Source organism: Canis lupus, chromosome 4 (assembly GCF_011100685.1).
Source record: "Canis lupus familiaris isolate Mischka breed German Shepherd chromosome 4, alternate assembly UU_Cfam_GSD_1.0, whole genome shotgun sequence".
In the NCBI taxonomy this organism is placed as follows: Eukaryota; Metazoa; Chordata; class Mammalia; order Carnivora; family Canidae; genus Canis; species Canis lupus.
In genome coordinates, this window is record NC_049225.1 from 88059010 (window position 1) to 88079785 (window position 20776).

Below are 20776 nucleotides of genomic sequence, written 5' to 3' on the forward strand. Positions count from 1 at the left end.
CACACCCACTTCTCCGGGAGCCCCGCCCCATTCGCCGACGCTCCGCCTTGGCCACACCCACGTCTCCGGGAGCCCCGCCCCCCTCGCCGCCCCGCCCCGGCTTGGCCACACCCACTTCTCCGGGAGCCCCGCCCCATTCGTCGCCGCCCCGCCTTGGCCACACCCACGTCTCCGGGAGCCCCGCCCCACGCGGGCTTGGCCACACCCACTTCCCCGGGAGCCCCGCCCCATTCGCCGACGCTCCGGCTTGGCCACACCCACTTCCCGGGAGCGCCCCGCCCGCCCCTCCGCCGCCGCGGGGCTGACGTCACCAGGGCCCCGGCCGCCGGCGCCCCACGGTGCGCGCCCCGCGCGGGGACCCGCCGCCCTCCCGGCGCCGACCGCAGCGCGCGTGCCCGAGCCCGAGCCCGAGCCGGAGCCCGGCCGCCCGCGAAGATGGCGAGCCCGGCGCCCGCGGAGCTCGGCGCGGAGGGATGCCCGGCTCCCGCGGCCGCAGAGCAGGCGCCGCGGGCCCCGCCGCCGCCCCGGGCCGCCCCCGAGGAGCGCGCGGCGGGCGCGGGGCTGCAGGTGCCGGAGGCGGCGGGCGGGGTGGCGGCCGCGGTGAGCTGGCTGCTCGGGGAGCCGGGGCTGTGGCTGGGCGGCCGCGCCGACGAGCTCCTGAGCTGGAAGAGGCCGCGGCGCAGCCTGCTCGGCTTCCTGGCGGCCAACCTGCTGTTCTGGTGAGCGCGGCGGGCGGGCGGGCGGGCGGGCGGTGACCTTGGGGCGCGCGGGGGGCGGCCCCGAGCCCGCGGGCGGCGTCCGCCCGGCCCCGCCTTGGGCCTCCGGGTGCACGGTGGCCCCGTCCCCCCCCCGCGCACGGTAGCCCTGTCCCCCCCCCACGGTGCACGGTTGCCCTGTCCACCCCCCCCCACGGTGCACGGTTGCCCCGTCCCCCCCCCTCCTCGTGCACGGTTGCCCTGCCCCCCCCCCCCACGGTGCACGGTTGCCCCGTCCCCCCCCAGTGCACGGTTGCCCCGTCCCCCCCCCCCGTGCACGGTTGCCGTCCTCCGTGCCCCCCCGCCCCAGGCCCGCGGGCCCAGGCGCCTGACCTGCAGGTGTGGCCGGCGCGCTCGGGAGCCGGGACGCCGCCCGCTTGCCCACACCGCGCCCGCGAGCCCCGCCGGCCCCTGCACCCCGCTCGCTCCCCGACCCGCTCGCCACACGCTCCGGGGCGCCGCCGTCGTGGGCCGCGGCGTGGGCGCCGCACGGTGCCTTGGCATCCCCCGAGGGCTGGGTTGACGGCTCCTGCGGGCAAACCGAGGCAGACAGGTGGCTTAGGTACAGCGCCCGCGGCCCCCTGCCCCCAGGTGTGTGCTCGGGGCGGAAAGCAGCCTCGCTCGCAGGTGAGGCACGAGATGGGATCCACAGGAACGTGTTCGGAAAAGCCCCTTGATCCACAGGTTTGCCCCTGCACAAAGCGCCCTTCCCCGCGGAGGGCCCGGGAGGGCCGCGGCCTGTCATCAGCTCGAGCCCGCGGGGTGCAGCGAGGCCGCCTTTGTCTGCAGCCGCGGCCTCCGGATGAGCATCAGCCGCCGGCAGGACCTGCGGGGGTTGGCAGGGGACCCCTCGGTCGGTACAGGGCGCAGCTTTATGACCTTACAGTGAGGAGGTGAAGTGCACAGAACCCGCACGGCTCGCCGTCTTCCAGGGGAACTGGAGCAGCTCGAGATTTTTTTCTGCCGATCTGGGTTAGCCTGGGCCTCCTCTTCAAGTGAGCTGTGTCTTACCACGGTCCCGGAATGGGAGTTCACTTTGGACACCTTAGCTGTGCTTCGAGTGTCTATTCCAGATTTCTTTATCCTGTTCTGAAGTTCTGGGAGCCCCCAAACAGGGAGGACATACCGCATTAGGCGAGCACAGTCCAGTCATCCGACGGCTGTGCTCCCCTCATTTTACCAGCGAGGAACATGTTTTTGAATTCTCTTCTTTTTAAATTGCATTTATATCCTTAACAAACAGTGTAGCCTCAAGAATTCAAACATTTAAAGCTACACAATGATGCACACTTTGAAGATCTCTTTCCCGTGCCGGTCTCCGGCCACCCAGTTTTCTCCCAAAGGCAACCAATGTTACTACTTTCCTCTGTATCTTTCCAGCTTGTGTCTGTTTTCAAAAATAGGCAATATTCTACACACGTTGTGGGATACTCTTTGGGCTATTCCGGTTCTTGTATGTCTTGGCAATTACTTCCTTGTTCTTTTTCAGCTGCATAGAATTCCATCATAAGGATGTCACAAATTAGTGAGCCTTCCTCCTACTGATGCACTAAGATATTTTCCGAACTTCTGCTATTTCAGTGTTACAGTTAATGGCCTTGGACATACATTATCTTGCATATATTAAGCATTTCTGTAGGATAGATTCCCAGAAGTGGGGTTTTTGGGTCCAAGAGAATGTGCACATGTGATTTTTTTTTTGTGTGTGTGCAATTTATTTATTTGAGAGAGAGAGAGAGAGCATGTGAGCAGGGGAAAGGGCAGAGGGAGAGCGAGACTCCCTGCAGGGAGGCCTCTCCAGCTGGATCCCGGGACCCTGAGATCATGACCTGAGCTGAAATCCAGAGTCGAGTGCTTACCCGACCGAGCCCCCCATGTGCCCCTGTTCATGTGTAATCTTGATGGTTATCATTATAGGATTTCCTTAGAGTTCCACACACCTGTATTCCAGCCAGCAATGTGTGTGACTGCCTGTTTCTAGACCCCTTGCTAACAGTGTTTTACCAAACTTTCTGATCTTGCATATCAGGTGAAGAAGGGTATCCAAATTTGGTTTTAATTTGCATTTCTCTGGCATTGGACAATTTTTTCTTAGGTTCAAGAGCTGTTATAATTATCTTTTCTTTGGATTATTGTCTATTTATAAATAACTTTGTCCATATTTTTAGTTGTGCCATTGAGCTTTTTTTCCTATTGATTTGTGGGAGCTCTTTTTATATTAACAACTGAAATACTTATTAATTGTCATTTCTGATCCATTAGTTCCATTAAAATGTTAGTTTTTTTTACACCTCCCCCCCCCCCCGCTTTTGGGATTAAAACAATTTTCAAGGTCATCATTTTCTTTAAATAGTGTGCTTCTTATCAAGTGATCTTAACTTACGTGAAGCTCTAGCATTCTGTGTCCCAGAGACTTTAAAACTCTACCTTTTTTATGAGAATAAAAGATTGTGTTAGAAATATGAGGAACCCAAATCTTGTCTTAGGTAAAAGTGATGATTTTTTTTTTTTCTTTAGTTGGTGTGATTGCATTTTTGTGGAAAGTAACTTTTTAAATGTTTTTGAATGATTTAGTGCCTGATACAAGCAGTAGCTTTCAAGATCTTGAGTTGGGGCTCAAAAGCTCTAACGTTTTTTACCTGCCCTTTATCTGTAAGATGTTAGTGCTGTATACTAGCACAAAATCTGAGACGCAGCCGTAGCAAATGGGTATAACAAGGCTGCATGAAGTAAGTGTGGGGGCGGAAACAGAAAGCATCATTCATTTGGTGAGGTTTTGGGGGATTGACAGCATAGTCAATGGAGAAATTGTGGGGCCTTCATAGGGCAATTATGCTTGAACGAGACCCTGATGGACAGGAATGAGTTGGAAAGGTCTGATGGAAGGCCAGCAGCATTCCAGGCATAAGAAATTGTTCATAATATTTTGACCAATATACTTAACAGGTACAATCGGGTAGTGGTTGGTAGAGAAAAGTAGGGAGATGGCACTGGCCGGGTCTCATATTTGAGGGTAGTATGGTCACCTTGAATGTCAGACTGTGTGTTTGGACTTGTTTTTTTTTTTTAAATAGGCAATGGACCAAAAAAAAGTCCAAGTGTCCATGAATCTTTTAATGGGTGAGTAAATTGTAGTACCTGCATTCCTACCATAAAATTACTATATCACAGTGAAAATAAACTGCAGCTATAGGCAACACCATAGGGGAATTTTACAGACGTAGCTTTGGGCAAAAGAAGCATGCGACATGTGTAGAATGATCCAGTCTTTTAAAAGTTTTAGAATGCGTAAAACTAAACAGTCTTGATTAGGGGTATACACATAGGAGATTAGAAAGACATTTATTTTTTAAGAGACGGAAGGAAAGGTGGGGGAGGGGCGGAGGGGGAGAGAGAGAGAGAGAATCGTAAGCAGGCTCCACGCTCAGCGCAGAGCCCAACATGGGCCTCGATCCCAAAACCCCGAGATCATGACCTGAGCAGAAATCCAGAGTTGGATGCTTGACTGACTGAGCCACCCAGGTGCCCCTAGAAAGAGATTCTTATCCCTAAAATCAAGAGACTGTTTATCCCTGGAAGGAGTGGGAAAGTATGACCGTAGAGGGGCACGTGGAAAGTTCTGGGGTGCAGGCAGTGTTCTATGTTTTGACTCAGGTGGTAGTTACATGACATTCAAGTTCTGTTTATTATTTTTTAAAGACTTTATTTATTCCTGAAAGACAGATAGAGAGAGGGAGGCAGAGAGAGAGGGAGAAGCAGGCTCCCCGCGGAGCAGGGAGCCCGATGTGACGCTCGATCCCAGGCCCCGGGGGTCAAGACCTGAGCCGGAGGCAGACGCTTAACCGACTGACCCATCCAGGCGTCCTGAGTTCTGATTACTTTAAAACTCTGTGTGCCTGTGTTCTTATCTATGATATATTTTATGAAAAATGCTAGAATACTAAATAATGCTAAAAAAAAAAATGGCATCCACGCACAGCTCCAAGGAGTTTGATAAAACACAGACCGCATCTAGTGCTGTCTCAAGAAGCAGGATTTCTACAACCTGAAATAGAATGAGTAATGGCCCGAGAGCCTTAGGGCTGTGTCCTCCTCATCCTAACCAACAAAGTACATGTTTCTAAAATTCTTTTTTCTTATTTTTAAATTTTACTTATTTTAAGAAAACGCTAATGCAGCCTCGCAGTTCAAAAGTTTAAAAGTACAGAATGGTAAACACTTGAAGATCTCTTTCCCACGCCTGTCCCTGGCCACCCAGTCTCCTCTCAGAGGCCGTCAGGGACACCACTTTTAAGCCCAGTATAAAACAGGATGAACCCAGAGAGGCAGACAACGCCCATTTAGTTTTGTTTTTAAGGGATCAGCTTTGTGCAGTATACCTGAGATGCGCACAGTTCCAGTGTACGGCCGAGTGTATATGCCCGGGGAACCGTGCGGCAATCAGGATCTAGAACGCTCCATCACTCCAGAAGATTGGAGTCAGGACCACGTCTGGGGATTGATCCGCTTTACGTCACTATAGATCAGATCTGTCTTCCCCAAGGTTTCATATCAACGACACCATATAATACGCTGTCCTCTGTGTCTGGCTTGGTGCACTGAGCGCCGGGTTTTGAGATCCATCCCTCTTGTGTCCATCCATTACTCCTTTTTGTCGTTATCCAGTACGCCCCTTGGGGGATGTGCCACGACTTGTTTATCCACTTCCGAGGTGACGTTCATCTGGGTTCTTTTCAGGGTTGGCTATGACGAATCAAACTATCAAAAACTCCAGGCACAGGTCTTTGGGTGCAGGGTCTGTTTTTGCCGAGGGTAGGGGCAAGCTGTGACCTGTGTTTCGTCCGGCCACGTGGCAGTCGCCTTGCATAGGCAAGCGATGGAAGCCCCTCCTCTTAGTCTCCTTGCTGGCCAGAACACTGAAATTGGGTGCCACCCTCTTGGGTCAGGCTGCCCTTGCCACCCAGAAAGCGCCTCTGTGGTGATTTGGTTTTGAGCCGGCCACGGGAGACTGTGGCAACGGAACGTCTTTGCACAGGCTGGTCCCTTCAGGGCATGCGGCGTTGCCAGATGGCTATACTCGTCGTTTGTGTAAATAGCAAAAGTGCAAGAAAGTGGTTTGCTCGAGGTGGCTACACAGGGTGTACCTGCCAGGAGACCTGTGGGACTCTGCCTTCTGTGTTTCGTCGGGTTGGACGTCCGTGCTGTCCACGATGCCCGACCCACTGGGCGTCCTTGCAGCGCCGCCCTGAAGGCTTGGTTCCGAGAGTAGCAAAGTCCAACTCCCACTTGGTTCCAAGAGCCCCCGCTCCATGGTCACCGATGGGTTGCATTGCAGTCGGGGCCCCCAAAGAGTGGTCTCAGACGGGCACCGTCAAGGGCATCACCCGGACGCTAGTTAGAGGCCAAGACCGTGGGCTCCCCTCCACGCCTACTGGACCAGGAGCCCTGGAGGTGGGACCAAAGCAGCTCAATTTCCTCCAGTTCCCTAGGTGACCTGATGCACAAATATGAGAACCACTGCCTTGGATCCCGCTTTCTGGGAGCACGGGCCCTCTTCTCCATAAGGCGGCATTGCCGTTGGCGACAACTGAATAGTAAATATTTTCCTTAGCATGAATTCAGCCCCCCTCTTGATCATCTCTGCAGCTGCCCAAGATCCACACCCCCTTTCTAAGACAATCCTTTGTTTCAAGATGAATTCTCCTCTTGCTCCTGCTGAGTCCTTTCGCCCCAGCTGAGGAATCCCGGGCTCCTTCCCCCACTGTTTTCCAGACTCCTCTGGACCTGCTTCACCTGATCTGTCTTCCTCCTGAATGCAGCATTCCTGAGATGGCCTGACCCACCCCCGCCCTCCTGGGCAGCATTCACCCAGCCTGAGATAGAATTTCTTTATTCTGATTGATAGTAACTCCCTTTGCCCCCATAATTGACGGTTGTTGGACTCTTATTCTGTATTACACGTATGTATAGATGACTACACAATCACAGTGTGTAGAGCTGTACTAAACTAAGGACATTCAGATTTCTCACCTTATCTAAATCTTACAGCAACTTGGAAAAGCAGGTATCGTTCCCGTTTAACACAAGAAGAAACTGAGGCTTGTAGGATAATTGAACGATCAAAGAGTGGCTTTGACCTGCACCGTTCAGTAGAGTATTTGCAGTGATGGAAACATGCTACATTTGTACCGTCTGGTGTAGCCTCTTGTGGCTGTTGAGCATATGAAATGTGGCTAGTTTGACTCAGGAACTGTATTTTAAAATATATTTGAAGTTTAAATAGCCACATGCGGCCAGTGGCTACCGTATTGGGTAGCACAGTGTTAGGCCATGGTCACAGGGCTGGGTCATGAAGCCATGCCCTCTCTCAACGAATTTAGTGGTTTTTGTTTGTTTGCTTTTGCTCTATTGTATCACTCTAAGGAGAAGACAGATTATGAAAGCCAACAACTAGGGGTTACATTTTGCAATATCACGGAATCATGCTTGGTGATTTCAGCCTAGGGCGAAAATAATTATGTTGGAAGAATGTTGCTTCTGCATTGGGAGGGATTTTTTCTTTTCTTTTCTTTTCTTTTTTCTTTTTTTTTTAGCCTGACAGTCTAGGCCACGGTCCTCCGTTATCTCCGCTCCGGCTGGCGCTGGGCAGCTGTGGCGGGGTGCCTGCTCCGGGCCCGCTAGCTGCCGGCCGGGGTGTACCAGAAGCCGGGCTCGGCGCTTGTCCCGGAGGGCGGAGGGCTCTGGGAGGCCGGGCGGGTGCAGTGAACTGCTTGAAACAGGGCGGCACGATTCTGAGTCGCATGCCGCATGCCGCGGTCTCCAGGGCCTTACAGTTTAGGACTAGCGGAGCTCGGGAGGGTGGGAATAGTTACCGAAAGCTCCGTGGCTTACCCTGTAGACCAAGAAGAGAAGATAGACTTGTAAAAGCAAGGTGAACAGTGAGGGACAAGCCCCGGGGTAGATGGGGGGTAAGCACCAGATGTGGTCAGCCCGGGGGGACTCCCCTGCCTACGCTAAGGTACATTCTGGGGAGCGTGGATTTAAAGGATTATTCTTGGATGCCCGGAACCAGCGTGGGCCCCGAAACATTGTTAGATGGCCCACGGGTTCGGTGAACGGAGCTGGACGAGAGGGTATTTCCCCCGCCTGACTCGGTGGGGCCCGCGAAGACCAGTCTTGCAAAACAGAGAGGCAACGGTCACGGGACACGGCGGCTTCCTGAGCTCCCGTGAGGCTCTTGAGCACCTGGTCGTGCACCCAAGGAACACGGCTGTTTTTTTACCCGATTAATACTCATTCTAGAAACCCATCAGGTTTTCTCTCTGATAACCATAAAGCGCATCTTTAGCGATTTTGCACAATCTTATGATGATGCTATTTGAGTAATAACCGTACCTCAGCTTCTTTCCTGTTCTTTTTCTCCCCCTTTATCCCCTGCTGTGCATGACTGTTTTTCAGTCGCTGGACGGATTCAGATGAGTACACGTGAATGAGGTGTACCACGATCACTCGCTGCTGGGAATGCAGTGGTGGACACATCGGACCCCTGGTGGGAGACAGATTCGCAAGCAGATAATCCTGAGGCAAGGCTGCGCCGTGCACACTAAATCGTCACGCACGGGCCAGGAAGAAGCCATAGGATTTCCCCTCGTTGGCAAATAAGGGCTGTGTGGGGACAGGGTGGGCCGCAGGTGAGGTCAGAGGGCGTCCGCAGGCGCTGGGCAGCTGTTAGGAGCTGGGGCCTCTGCTAATTCAGGGGCGCTGGACCCGTGGCACTCATCGTGCCCCTTCTGCAGGTGGGGGAAGGGAAAGGAAGGAGGCGGAGGAGTTGTTTTATGTGCTCCGGGGTGCAGAGGTGACCCTGGGAGGAGAGACGTTGGGCCAGCTGATGAAGGGGTTACTGTGGGCCGTGCCGGGGAACTCGGACTACGTCGGCAAGAGCGGTTGCCATCTCTTGCTCGGGTATAAATACCATCATGTTAGACCCTTTCTTCCGACACTTCCATTGAAACGAGCGACATTACCGGGTGTCTGCTCTACCGACAGTGCTTTAGGTGCCAGATGTGCAGCAGCGGACACAAAACGTGTGCGTGGAGTCCCCATATTCTCGTGGCACCGGCATTCCGGGGTGGAAATGGCAGAGGGAAGAAGTGAGCGTGCAAGACGCTGGAAGCGGCTGGGCCTACGGAGGAAGCTGAGGCAGGGACAAGGGACAGGAGGGACAGGCCGGTGCTGGCACCTCGGGAAGGACCGGGGTGATCCGGGCAGCTCCCTCGGGGGGGCGGTGTTCCAGAGGAGGTGGTGTGTGCAGAGGCCCCGGGTCGGGTTGGGTGGGCTGGGCTGGGGGCCCAGTGCGCTGCCACTGGGTGACAAGGGGGAGACGCCATCAGTTTAGCCCAGAACTCCACTTTTTGAACTCGGCAGTTGTGCCAGATTCTGCGTTTTAGGCTTTTATGGGTCCCCCTGGATGAAGTAGGGGAGCGAGGGCCTGGGACCACAGCCCAGCGTGGTCCCAGAGGAGGGGGAGCAGGTGGTGGTGGGGAGGAGGAGATGGACTCAGGGGGGCCTCTGCAGGTGATGTCGGGGTGGGGAGAACGAGGTGCAGGACCTAGGAGGAGTGGCTGGCGTGAACCAGCGTGAAGGTCCCTGAGCCTCAGCAGGGTGGGGCCGCGGGGAAGGAGGGGCACCTCCCCAATTTTGGGATGTGGAATTTGATGTGCTTGTGGACACCAAGTGGAGTTGTGCAAGTGAGTCCCTACGGGGTTAGCTCCATGGGCGGATGCTCCAGGGACACATGGTTGCAGTCCAGCTTTGGGGATAACTAGGGGTGCAGGTGGCCTGGGGTTCCCGCAGGAGCACTTCCTGGGGTGCAAGGGTGCTGCGGGGGTCCTGCGGGAGCACTTCCTGGGGTGCAGGGGGTCTGGGGGTTCCCACGGGAGCATTTCCTGGGGTGCAGGGGAGTGGGGGTTCCTGCAGAAGCACTCCCTGGGGTACAGGGAAGCTGTGGGGGTCCTGCGGGAGCACTTCCTGGGGTGCAGGGGGCTGGGATTCCTGCGGGAGCACTTCCTGGGGTGCAGGGGGCTGGGGGGTCCCATGGGAGCATTTCCTGGGGTGCAGGGGAGCTGCGGAGGTCCTTTGGGAGCACTTCCTGGGGTGCAGGGGGCTGCGGGGGTCCCACGGGAGCACTTCCTGGGTAGCTGGAGGAGGGCCTGTCCTCGCCCAGGGGGGTGCCCAGAGGCAGCCCCGGAGCGCTGGGGCGGGGGTCCCGGGGGTGCCGGGCAGCAGGGAGGTCAGGTGCTCTCTCAGGGTGCGGGAGCGCTCCAGGGGCAGGTGCTCCCCGCGCCTCGGGTGCACGCAGCAGGGGCGGATTCTCACCCCGTCCTCCTGGCCCCTCCTGGCTGTGTCCTTTGGGGCGCGGTGTCGACGTGACAGAGAAGGTGACCGGCCTGAGCGGCCCAGCCTGTGGGCATAACCTGAAGGTGGCAGATGCATCCCGGGTCTGCCCGTCCCCTCCGAGCTGTTCTCCGGCTGCCGTGACACCGCGGCGGGGCTCTGAGCGACCCTGGGGCTGGTGGGGCTACAGGCACCAGAGACGGAGGGTGAGGACGTGGGGCAGGAGGGGCCACAGGGACTCTGGGGGAGGCCCCTCCTCCTCAGATACCTGAGGATGTTGGGGAAGGATGGAGTGCCCGGAGGTGGCCGGGAGGTGCCCCGAAGTGGCCGGGAGGTGGCTGGGAGGTGCCCAGGAGGTGGCCCAGAGGTGACCCAGAGGTGGCCTGGAGGTGCCCGAGAGGTGGCCCAGAGGTGGCTGGGAGGTGCCCGGAGGTGGCCGGGGGGTGGCCAGAGGTGGCCGGGAGCCGCGTGTAGTGGCAGCTAGTCTCCGTTTGAAGGAGGAGGAGCAGCCGTGGAAGGCGTTGCGGGACAGAGGGGGTGCAGCTGTCGTGGGGAAGGCTTGCAGGAAACCCCGAATCTTGGGGGCGTCTCGGGCACATTGTTTTCTTGGCTTTATTCACGCGTAGCCGTTTCTTCCGTGGATCCACTTGCGCCAGGCTCCTTCCTGTATTTTCGTCTCTGGCTCCTAAACCAATTTCCGCCGAGGTGTACCCTAGTCTTGGTCCCCCCCCCCCACCCATGCTTGTCAGTTTGACAGCGAATGTTTCGAGGGACGGTTCCCATTTGCTTACAGAGGCGAGATCAGATGCGCCCGCGGTGTCCACGGGTCATCACAGGCTTCTAGAAGCTGAACCGCTTCGCTCTTCTCAGAGACGCTTCGGAAATCTCCTCCGTGCTGCTCTGTCCCCTGCAGAGCTCCACTTACGTGCGGGGGATCTTTCCGTGTCCAGAAGGAAGGGGGCGGTGCCGGGGGATCCCGGTGGCGCCCCTTGCCCGGTCCAGACGGGAGGTGGGGGGGCAGGTGCCACCCGAGGGCAGCGGCTGGGCCAGCCCGTCACTGGGAAGGTGCGCGATGAAGCAGGGGGAGCCCCTGGGCTGGTTCACACCGGGCCTCTGGATAACCCGTTTGGCTCCTGTGCAACCAGACGGCTTTCGTGGGACACATGTGGGCGCCCCGTGCCGTAGCCTCGCAGGGTGTCGCTTCACGCTGCCTGCGGTGGCCGCTGGTGTTGACGACGGCCGCGCGCCGCGCTCTGCTGGGTGCAGGCCGCACTTGCCCCCTCCCCCAAGTCTCGTGCCACCCAGCCCGGTGCCGTTGCCCCGGTTCTCAGCGCCGCCGGTGACGGGGCCCCGAGGGCCCTTGCCCCAAGGTGACAGGTTGTCCGGCCAGGCTCCTTGCGTCGTCTTCCCCAAGAAGGGGGCGATGGCCACGTAAAGGGGGCGCGACTGCGTGTGGCTCAGCCTCGGCCTGGCGGGGAAAGCACTTGTCGCAGTACCGGCTGCCGCCCCACAGCCGGATGTGGCCGCGTGAGCCAAGGAAGTCCGTTCATTTTTCCCAGGAAAGTTCCAGCACCACCGGCGGCCTTCACCTGCTGCGCCTCTCTGCGCCCGGGTATCTCAGCTTCGGCGTTGATCGTGCAAACTGCATGTGCGTTTGTCCGAGACGTCACACGGCCCAGCTTCGGGTCCCCTTGGCGCGGCCCTCTGGGCTCGGGGGAGGCTCTGGGTCTGCAGGTGAGATGTCAAGTGGACTCGTGCGTCCGCTCAGGAGGCCACGCCGTGGGGGACGGGGCGACTTGTAACTGCCTGGGAGATGACCTCCTGTGGCCGGGGAGCCCGGTGTCCCGCCCCAGGTGAGGCTGGGCTGACGTGGGGCGCCGCTGCTGGGGCCGGAGGCGGTCAGGAGGGCCCAGGCGCCCCAGCCTCTCCCGCTTCTCCCGCGGCTCGTGTGCGCGGCCCCGAGCTCTGGGGTGGCCCCGGCCCCAGGCCCCCCCGGAGGCTCCAGGCCGCACGGGGACCTCCCGTTGATTCCAGTTGCCGCCCTGCCGGGGGCTTCCGTGCCCCTGTGCACAGTTTGAAAGTATTTTATTTTACTGTGTATTTCTTCTGATTCTTAGCAACGTATTAGAACTTTGTGGAGTTGTACCTGGGTCGAAGAAAAACCCTACAATTACCGAATACGTAGTAAATGATGAGAATCCCACACGTGGAAGTCGACCACTGTGTTGTGTACACACCCAAACGCCCTTCTCTGTCTGATCAATGAATTCCACCAGACTTTTAATAAAACACAGCCGTGTCTCGTCCCGCCTCTCCCCGGGTCCCCGTCCTGTTTCTCAAAGCAACGATTGTTATTTTTTCTGCTTTTTCGGTCTGGTTAGGCTTTTCTAAATAATATCCTTAAAATGCCTTTCTATTTTATTTTATTTTTTTTTACAATCATAAGCAATTTCTTGAATTTTTTTGAGATATAATTGACATATAATGTATTAGTTTCAGGTAATCCACCTAAAGATTGGATATTTGTGTTTGTTGCAAAGTGATCACTGCTGCACGTCTAGTTAACATCTGTCACCAGACGTATTACAAGGTCTTTTGTTTTTTTGCTTTTTTTTAGATGCCATTTCTTGACTTAGCTACGTTGTTTTTTCCCTCCCAGCCCCCACACAGACACCCTTCCCTCCTCCGTCTGCCGCAGTGATGCCGTAACTTGGGGTTCAGTCGCGGGCCGTGTGAGCCTTATCCATGCGTGAGCTACAGAGAGTGGCCCGGTCACCGTTCCTTTCTAGAATGACTTTATTTTGCTGTTACTCTTAGCGTGTTTGTTCTATTTGATCCTTTTGACTCTCCAACATTTCTAGGAGGCTCCCTCCGGTAGAGGGCAAACCTATCAGGCCGACACCCGAGCCTCCCTCCTTTGTACCTCTCCCTGCAGCCGTCCCTGCCGGAGCGCCCACACTCCTGTTCCAGTCCCGTCTCGTCGTCCCCCGGGCCTCCTGTCCCCGTGGGACATCCACACCGTTGTCACCCGCTGCTCCTCCCATGTGCCGGGGCCTCTGTTACAGGATCCAGGCGGAAAATGGGGTCACGGGAAAGCTAGCGGCCTGCACCGGGGAGCTCCCGTTCCTTCTCCTTGAGAATATTCATGGTGGCTTAAGAGTTTCTCATGTTGATTTGAGTTCTTCTTTTGATTTTTTTTCCTCTGTCGCTAGACTCTTTCTCGGTGAGCTCTTCGTCACGGAGATGGCACCTTCCCTGGCTTTGAGAGAGTCCAAAGCAACCCTGTGTTTTGAGGACTTGTGTGCGGAAAACACCTGGATCCCACTCTTCCCGCTGATTGCTGGGAAGTTGGGCTTGGTCGAGGGTTCTGGGCCGGGGAATGACTCCGCCTCAGAGGTTTTTTTTTTGTTTTTTTTTTTTTAATTTTTTTTTTTTTCCGCCTCAGAGTTTTGAAGCATTGCCCTCCGTGTCTGCTTGACTGCTTCCATGCTTCTCCAGGGCCTGATCTCTCCCAGGTGATCTCCAGTGGCTGCGGCCGCCGGCCATGCCTTCTCGGTATGCAGGGGAGCAGGGCCTGGACCACGTGCTTGAGATCTTCAGGGCACACTCAGAGCGGTCCCTTCTGGCTTTCATGCCGTGTCCCGAAAGGCCTTTCCATGCCTTCATCCCAGTACCTGCGTGCGACATAAAAGCTGCGTCTGGCGCTTGTGGTCTGCTCGCTAGCTGGGGGAGTTGCCACAGGGCGTCTGTGAGCATCCCAAGGGTACTCGCTCGGAAAACAGCAGGCGTGGGGCCCAGGGCTGCCCAGGGAGGCTGTAGGCTGGGCTGAGTGGTGCCCTGGGGGCCCGGGGGCCAGGTCCCACAGCTGGCCTGGCTTTGCGTGAACACAGGCAGATCCTAGAAGAGGCTGCGCCTCAACCAGTCCAAAGGCAGAGAGAATTGGTGCCTTGACCTTGTCAGCACAGCACTCAGCTAATACCTTGGCCTGGCCGGACAGGAGGCTGGGAGTTGAGACAGCGTCGGGCCGGTTGACGGTTTAGATTCGGACTGGAGCCTAGGAGTGCTCCGGCTCCGCTGGGCCGTGTGGCCTGAGAGCAGTGCGCGCCCGGAGTAGCGGATTGCAGCCAAGGGCTGAGAGAGCGGATCCACTGAGACCGCCTGGGACCCTGAGTTCCGTGGCCTCTGAAGGCACTAACCGGTTTCGGCCTCCAGAAGATACTTGTGCCTGTGACCAAGCTGAGCTGGCTCTGACCTAGTAAACCGAGGCTAAAGCCTTTCCAAAGAAGGCACCTGTATGATGAACTAGGAAATGGGGAGATCTTTGCTCCGCTTTAACCACCTCATTGACAGATGAAGAAACCGGGTCCCCAGGCTCCGCAGGTTGCTGGCGGCAGCACGACCCACATCCGAGCCTCCTGACCCCTTTTTCTCGAAACCGCATGCCATTCGGTGTTGAAAGAGTGAGCATGACAAACCTAGGAGGCGAAATCCTAACGCTCCCAAGGGCCGGAATCGCCGATGGTGGTTTGCAGGTCGGTGTGCAGATTTTGCTCTGTGGGTCCCACCGTGCCCTGGGGGAGCCCGAGAATCTGGAGCCAGCCTACTGACCGGCCTCCCCACGACTTGCCGACCCTCCAAGCTCCCCGCGGTGGCCTCGGGCATTCGCTGCACGTGTTCACGCTCCCTTTTGTGCCACCATCAAATGAGCCAGTTTGTTAAGCCCCTTCTGCCCTCAGTAGGGAGGGCTCGCATCTGCCTACTTCTGCTCAGGACGAGGTGCTTAACACCCAGCGAAGGGTAACACAACCTTCTTTCAAATGACGACTTGAAGTCCGTCCCAGAAAACCTTTTGTAAGAAGAATTCTTGGCACGGGGCTCCCGGGGGGCTCAGCAGTTGAGAGTCTACACCTTGGGCTCAGGGCGTGATTCCGGGGTCCCGGGATCGAGTCCCGCATCAGGCTCCCCGCAGGGAGTCCGCTTCTCCCTCTGCCTGGGTCTCTGCCTCCCTCTCTGGGTGTCTCAGGAATAAATAAATAAGATTAAAAACTGCATTTACCATTCAAGGCAGAAACACTTTCAAATGCGCCTGAATTACACATGGTACCCGTGTTTGCTGAAACAACCCCAAGACCTGTCGAGGCGGCCGTGATCTCTTCCGTGCATCTGCGGGTTGTCACAGCTCAAGGCTTCGGTTGTTACCAGGACGATCTCTAACAGAGCTGCTGACCTCTCTCAAGCTCTCTTGGGTGTTCACAGAAAACATGCATGTGCCCAGCGTTTTAAAAAGCTGATGTTTTCGTGGGTAATAAAAGCCAAACATAGAAGTGAAGACGGAGGCTGTCCTTTGGAGGCATGTTGCAGGCAGTGTCTGGGCCTCGGTGGCTCCCAGCGCATGGACCCCAGATCCAGCTTTGGACACGGGGGAGACGGCCGTGAGCTGGAGGGGGACATGCACGAGCTCCTCGCACACTTGCGTTCCTGCGCTTCCCGTGCGCGTGTCACGGGCTCTGCTTCGGCAGGGGAACCGCATTTCATCTACACATGCATCTCTGTGGGAATCTGGTTCCTTGGTCTGCCTTTCGAATTTAGCTCCCAAAAACCTTCTTGTAAATTCAGAACAAAAGCTGCATTGATGTCGTGTGTATGACATCAGAAAGTTTTAGTGAGAGACTTTCAACAGTTCATGAGAAAATGGTGTAGTGAGACTTCCAACTTTTTCTTAAAAATGATATCTAAGTAGTTGAAGATATTTAACAACAAAGTTTCATCTTCAGCTCGAGTTTTATTTATTAGGATAGATTTTAAAATAGACTCCAATGGAAATGGAAAATATGATCTAAAAATTGCTTTCTTTTTTTTTTTCATTCACTGGTGGACACTAGTGAACAGTATTATTGAACAACGGGTTTCCTTTATCAAAATGGATCATTTCTATTGAGTTTTTTACTTTTAATATCACAATATAGCTGAAAAGCTGACGCGTTTGTATATTTTTTAAAGATTTATTTTAGGGAGAGAGAGAGTGCAAGCACTAGTGGGGGCAGGGGGAGACAGAGAAGGAGAGAATGTCAAGCTGACTCCGTGCTGAACACAGACTCTGATGCGGGGCTCCATCCCCGGACCCTGAGCTCATGACCTGGGCTGAAATCAAGAGTCGGATGCTTAAGGGACTCAGCCACGCAGGCGCCCCCGTGTTTGCATATTAATGCCGTGTACGAGGTGCTGTACGTGTGCCAGCTCTCAGCTCCTTGCTGCCCATAAACCTCTGCTGTGTGCAGGGTTACCTGGTGCAGACAGGTGCATGTCCTGAGGCCTGTGGGCCCATGGCTGCCGCGCGCCTATGGCTCAAGAGCATGACTGTTGGCAAAAGAACCATTCCTGGGCTGTAGTCCCTAGATTGTCAATGCCGATCTTCGGCTTCTAGTTAAAACTCCCAGATGCCGGGGCGGCCGGGTGGCTCAGTCAGTTAAGCGTCTGCCTTTGGCTCAGGTCATGACCTCGGGTCCTGGGATCGAGCCTCTCAGTTGGGCTCCCTGCTCAGCAGGGGTCTACTTCTCCTCCCCACTGCTTGTGCTCTGTCTCAACTACATGAATTCAATCTTTAAAAAACGTTGCAGATGCCTCATAAGAAGCCGGGACCGCTCCTGGGTGTTGGTATGGCTTTCCTCACAAGTGTGTCCGCTGAGGCTTGAGGGAGGTACACGTGCTGCCACTCCTCTGGAGATGAGGATGCAGGAGTTGGCCAGGGCACCATTCTCTTTGTCCTCTTTGACCTGAACAAACACATCATCCCAACAGGCCTTTTGTACAGTGGCATTAGGATGGATTACATTCATCGTGTGCCTAATAACTTAATTATGTTAACTGACTTATTTATTAAATAAATATTGAACGAACAACAATGCAAAAAAGTATTAATTGAGCACCGGCTATCACCAGGTGGTGATCTAGTGCTGGAGCATCACCAGCGAGCCGGAGAGAGTGAGCCCTCCCCTCACGTAACCTGCAGTTTGGTGTCGGGAAGTGCAGGCTGTAAACAAAGGCACCAGCGGATCAGTACACAGGTAGAAAGCGAGATGAGAACCACGAAGAGAAAAGACAACCTGGAAGAGCCTCAGAGTAGACTCTGATTGCAGGCCGCCAAGGAGATGACGTTTCAGCCCCATATTGACTGTGACCACCGTCCACAGGGTGATACCTTGATTCATTCTTGTGCTTTGCCAGGCTTCTGGAAGCAAACACCTTTTGCTAAAGGACGTGTGTTCTCCTTGATGAGCACAGCCAGGCCCTTGTGGGTGTGGCAGGTTGGAGGTTCTGATGTAGCTGACTGCACGGTTGGGGTTGTTTCTAGAAGATGGGTTATTTTATTTTTTTAAGATTTTATTTATTCAATCATGAGACACAGAGAGAGGTAGAGACACAGGAGGAGGGAGAAGCAGGCTCCATGCAGGGAGCCCGACGTGGGACTTAATCCCAGGACTCCAAGATCACGCCCTGGGCCGAAGGCAGACGCTCAACCCCTGGGCCCCCCAGGGATCCCTAGAAGATGGGCTATTGACCAACCAACAGAGGGCATCTCCGCCATTTGTGGGCCTGGGTTACCTGCCATCCAGGGGTCATCTGATTGAAATGCAAGCTCATGACTGAGATGTCGACCATATTCCCCAGGCTCACGGTGCTTGCTGACTCTGTGGTCGAACGAGGTGTTTCCTGTCATTGCTCATGTGTAACGCCAGATGCTATAAACACCGACGCTGCATCGCTCATTGGGGGAGCCTCATGAGAGACTGTCCCCTCTCCCTATTACACATTATTCTGTTCTCCTCCCCTGCGTTGTTTTTCATGGCTACCGTCTGTCTTGTTTGGAGAGTTAATAGGGCCCTGGGAATCTCAGGTGGAATTATCAGGAGAGACTTCTGTTTTCCATTAGAGCTTGGTGAGGGCTGCGCTAAGGGTTTGTCTCCCTTGTTTAATTAGAGAAGGTTGTTAAGGTTGTTTCCACCTCCGTGTACCGCCCAGTGTACACAGAGTGGGGAAAGGGAGTGGGCAGGCCTGTAAAGGTAGCACCTTCTAGGTCACTGGTGTGAGGTTGTAAACCGAGTGTGTTGGGGAGGTGGCTCCTGTAATACCACCCATCACTGTTTCTCTTGTCCTTCCTCTTTTATGGCTTCCTTTTGGCAAAGAGTGAAAAGCATTAAAAACAAACAGACGTACCCAGAGACTCACTTTTTTTTTTTTTATGTATGATAGTCACAGAGAGAGAGAGAGGCAGAGACACAGGCAGAGGGAGAAGCAGGCTCCATATACCGGGAGCCTGATGTGGGATTCGATCCTGGGTCTCCAGGATCGCGCCCTGGGCCAAAGGCAGGCGCCAAACCACTGCGCCACCCAGGGATCCCCAGAGACTCACTTTTAATTAGTTGGGATGGTTCAGTTCATTATCGTAGCACGTGGGCTCCCAAAGTGAGCTTGGGGGGTCGTCTGTGATGTTCACTTACTTTACTTACTCACTTGCTGTGTTTTATTGATGGACTCTTTCTGCATTGAGACCTCACTGTGTAGGTCTTCTCTTACTGGGGTAAGAAGAGGGTGCCCTAAGGATGAAGTATTAAGTTCTTACAGTAGGTGATTAGGGTCTGATCAAGGTGCATTCACCCAAAAAGGGATTGGTTGGAACCAGGGAGGGCTTCCCGTGAGGAAGGGGAGGAGAGGGTGCAGGGTAACGATGGGCTGGAGAACGGGGCCAACCCACAGAACAGAACCGAGGCTGGGTGGGTGCCACACGGAGGCATGCAGCTCAAGTCCAGCTATTTGCACCCTTGAGTTTTTGGAGCAAAGGGGATGGAGAAACAAACGGGTCATTTGCAGCTGTGGTAATGTCCTCGGTCTTAGAACTGCTGCAGAATGGCTGGGTTCCTCTTGGGGTGTGGACGGGTGCAGGTACATTGGGGTGGGCTCTTGAGCAGAACGTGGACGTCAGCTGTTGAGTGGTTGACCACGACTGAATGGGCATTTTTTTAAAAGTGTAGGTATATATGTGTGTATGTATGTGATCTCTACACCCAACATGGAGTTCGAGCTCAGGATCAAGAGTCCTGTTCTTCCAGCTGAGCCCGCCAGGGCCCCCTGAATGGGCATTTAAAGGGCAGGAGCCAAAATGACAGTTGTTCTTTCAAATCTACTCTCTAGAACATTCTGGAGCTTTAGATCAGTTGGTTAAAGTGAGATGCCGAGGGACTATGAATGGCATGTAAGTAGAACGTTTGAATAGGAGTCAGTAAGACCCAGGTCTTTCACTTACAGGCTGCGTGGTTTTAAACACGTTGCTCCAGCTCCTCTATTTGTGAAGATCTTGTCATATGTCTCACTTCATCGGGTTGTTTCGGAACATTAAATGATCCGGGGAAGTGAAAATATCCAGCACGTGGTAGGTTCTCATGACACATCTCATCTCACCCAGTAGTGTGTGTCCCACTCACTTAGAGCCTTCTTCTAGAAGCAGCTTCAGCACCTGCTCAATGCCTGTATACGGTACATGCATTTATTTATTTATTTATGAAGAAGCCCCAAACTTCACCTTGATGTTTGGGTCAATTACGTGCACAGCCTCTAGGTTTAGAGTGTATGGATTCGGAGAGTGTTGGAATGGATAACACCTTGAGAGATCTTCCCTTCTTCCCTCTTAACCCTCCTGTGCTACACTGCAGTGTGTGATTTTGGTCAGCTCTCCCCCTTCTTCTCGTAGCTCCTTTCTGTGGCTGAATCTGGTAGTCCGTGCTTAGCCTGTGGCAGCCTAGCTGGAGTGGCCTGCAGAAGTTGGCTCACCCACCCTCCTTGAGAGTCTGCTTCTGCTGAGCTGCACTGGGCACCTGGGTAGGTGCAAGGCCCTCTGGATTGGCAGGTACATACACCAGGTAGAGCTAAGGAACCCGTTGCATGCCCTCCCCCCACCCCCCCCCCCCCCCCCCCCACGGTGCACCCTGTTGGATTTGCTCCTGGCTTTTTTCATAATTCCAAAGCAGGAGGAGAGAGAGCAGGCCTGATTTCACTTTGCCTTGAGCTCACATGAATTTGGTTCCACTCCAGCCGTACCCTTGGCCTCTCCCGTTCTCTGGGCTCAAGAACACAAACTCCCTGCTGCTCCACACTGCTGCCCTTGTGTTTCATCACCGTGCCTTGCTGACCTGTGCACATTCCTGGAATTCATTGGATTATCACCACCCTTTTCTACTAGAGACAGCCTGTCTCCCTCCTCCACTGCAGGATGCTCTTTCCGATGGCTATGAACCAATGTTGCCCTGCCTATGGGTGCCTTCCAAAATGTCTCATCTCCCTGTAGAAAGTCTCTCATCTCTTTATTTTCTTTCTTTGTTTTTCTCTTCTTTCTTGCTTCTAATTCACTTTTTTGGTCATCACAACTAAAGAAATACCTTCCTAGAAGAAAAAGTCTTCTGAGTTTTATTCAGTCTTCAATTTGTAATTAATAATCGTGACTTACCTTACTTCACCTTCAAAGAGGTGATTACCCTCTTTCTTTCCAAATTATTTAAAACTATATATTTTATTGACTTTTAAGAAAATGTATCTCCCTCTCCCCAACCTACAGGCGTGTTTAAACAGATCTGAAA

At 54.7% G+C, this 20776-nt stretch overlaps 1 protein-coding gene across 1 annotated transcript in view; it reads left to right on the forward strand.

Moving 5' to 3' along the window:
- The first annotated feature begins 435 nt into the window (after positions 1 to 435).
- RETREG1 (reticulophagy regulator 1) overlaps positions 436 to 20776 on the forward strand; it is a 115056-nt gene continuing 94715 nt past the window's right edge. Inside the window, 1 exon segment of the mRNA NM_001314111.1 lies at positions 436 to 719. Coding sequence (NP_001301040.1) covers positions 436 to 719 — 284 coding nt within the window.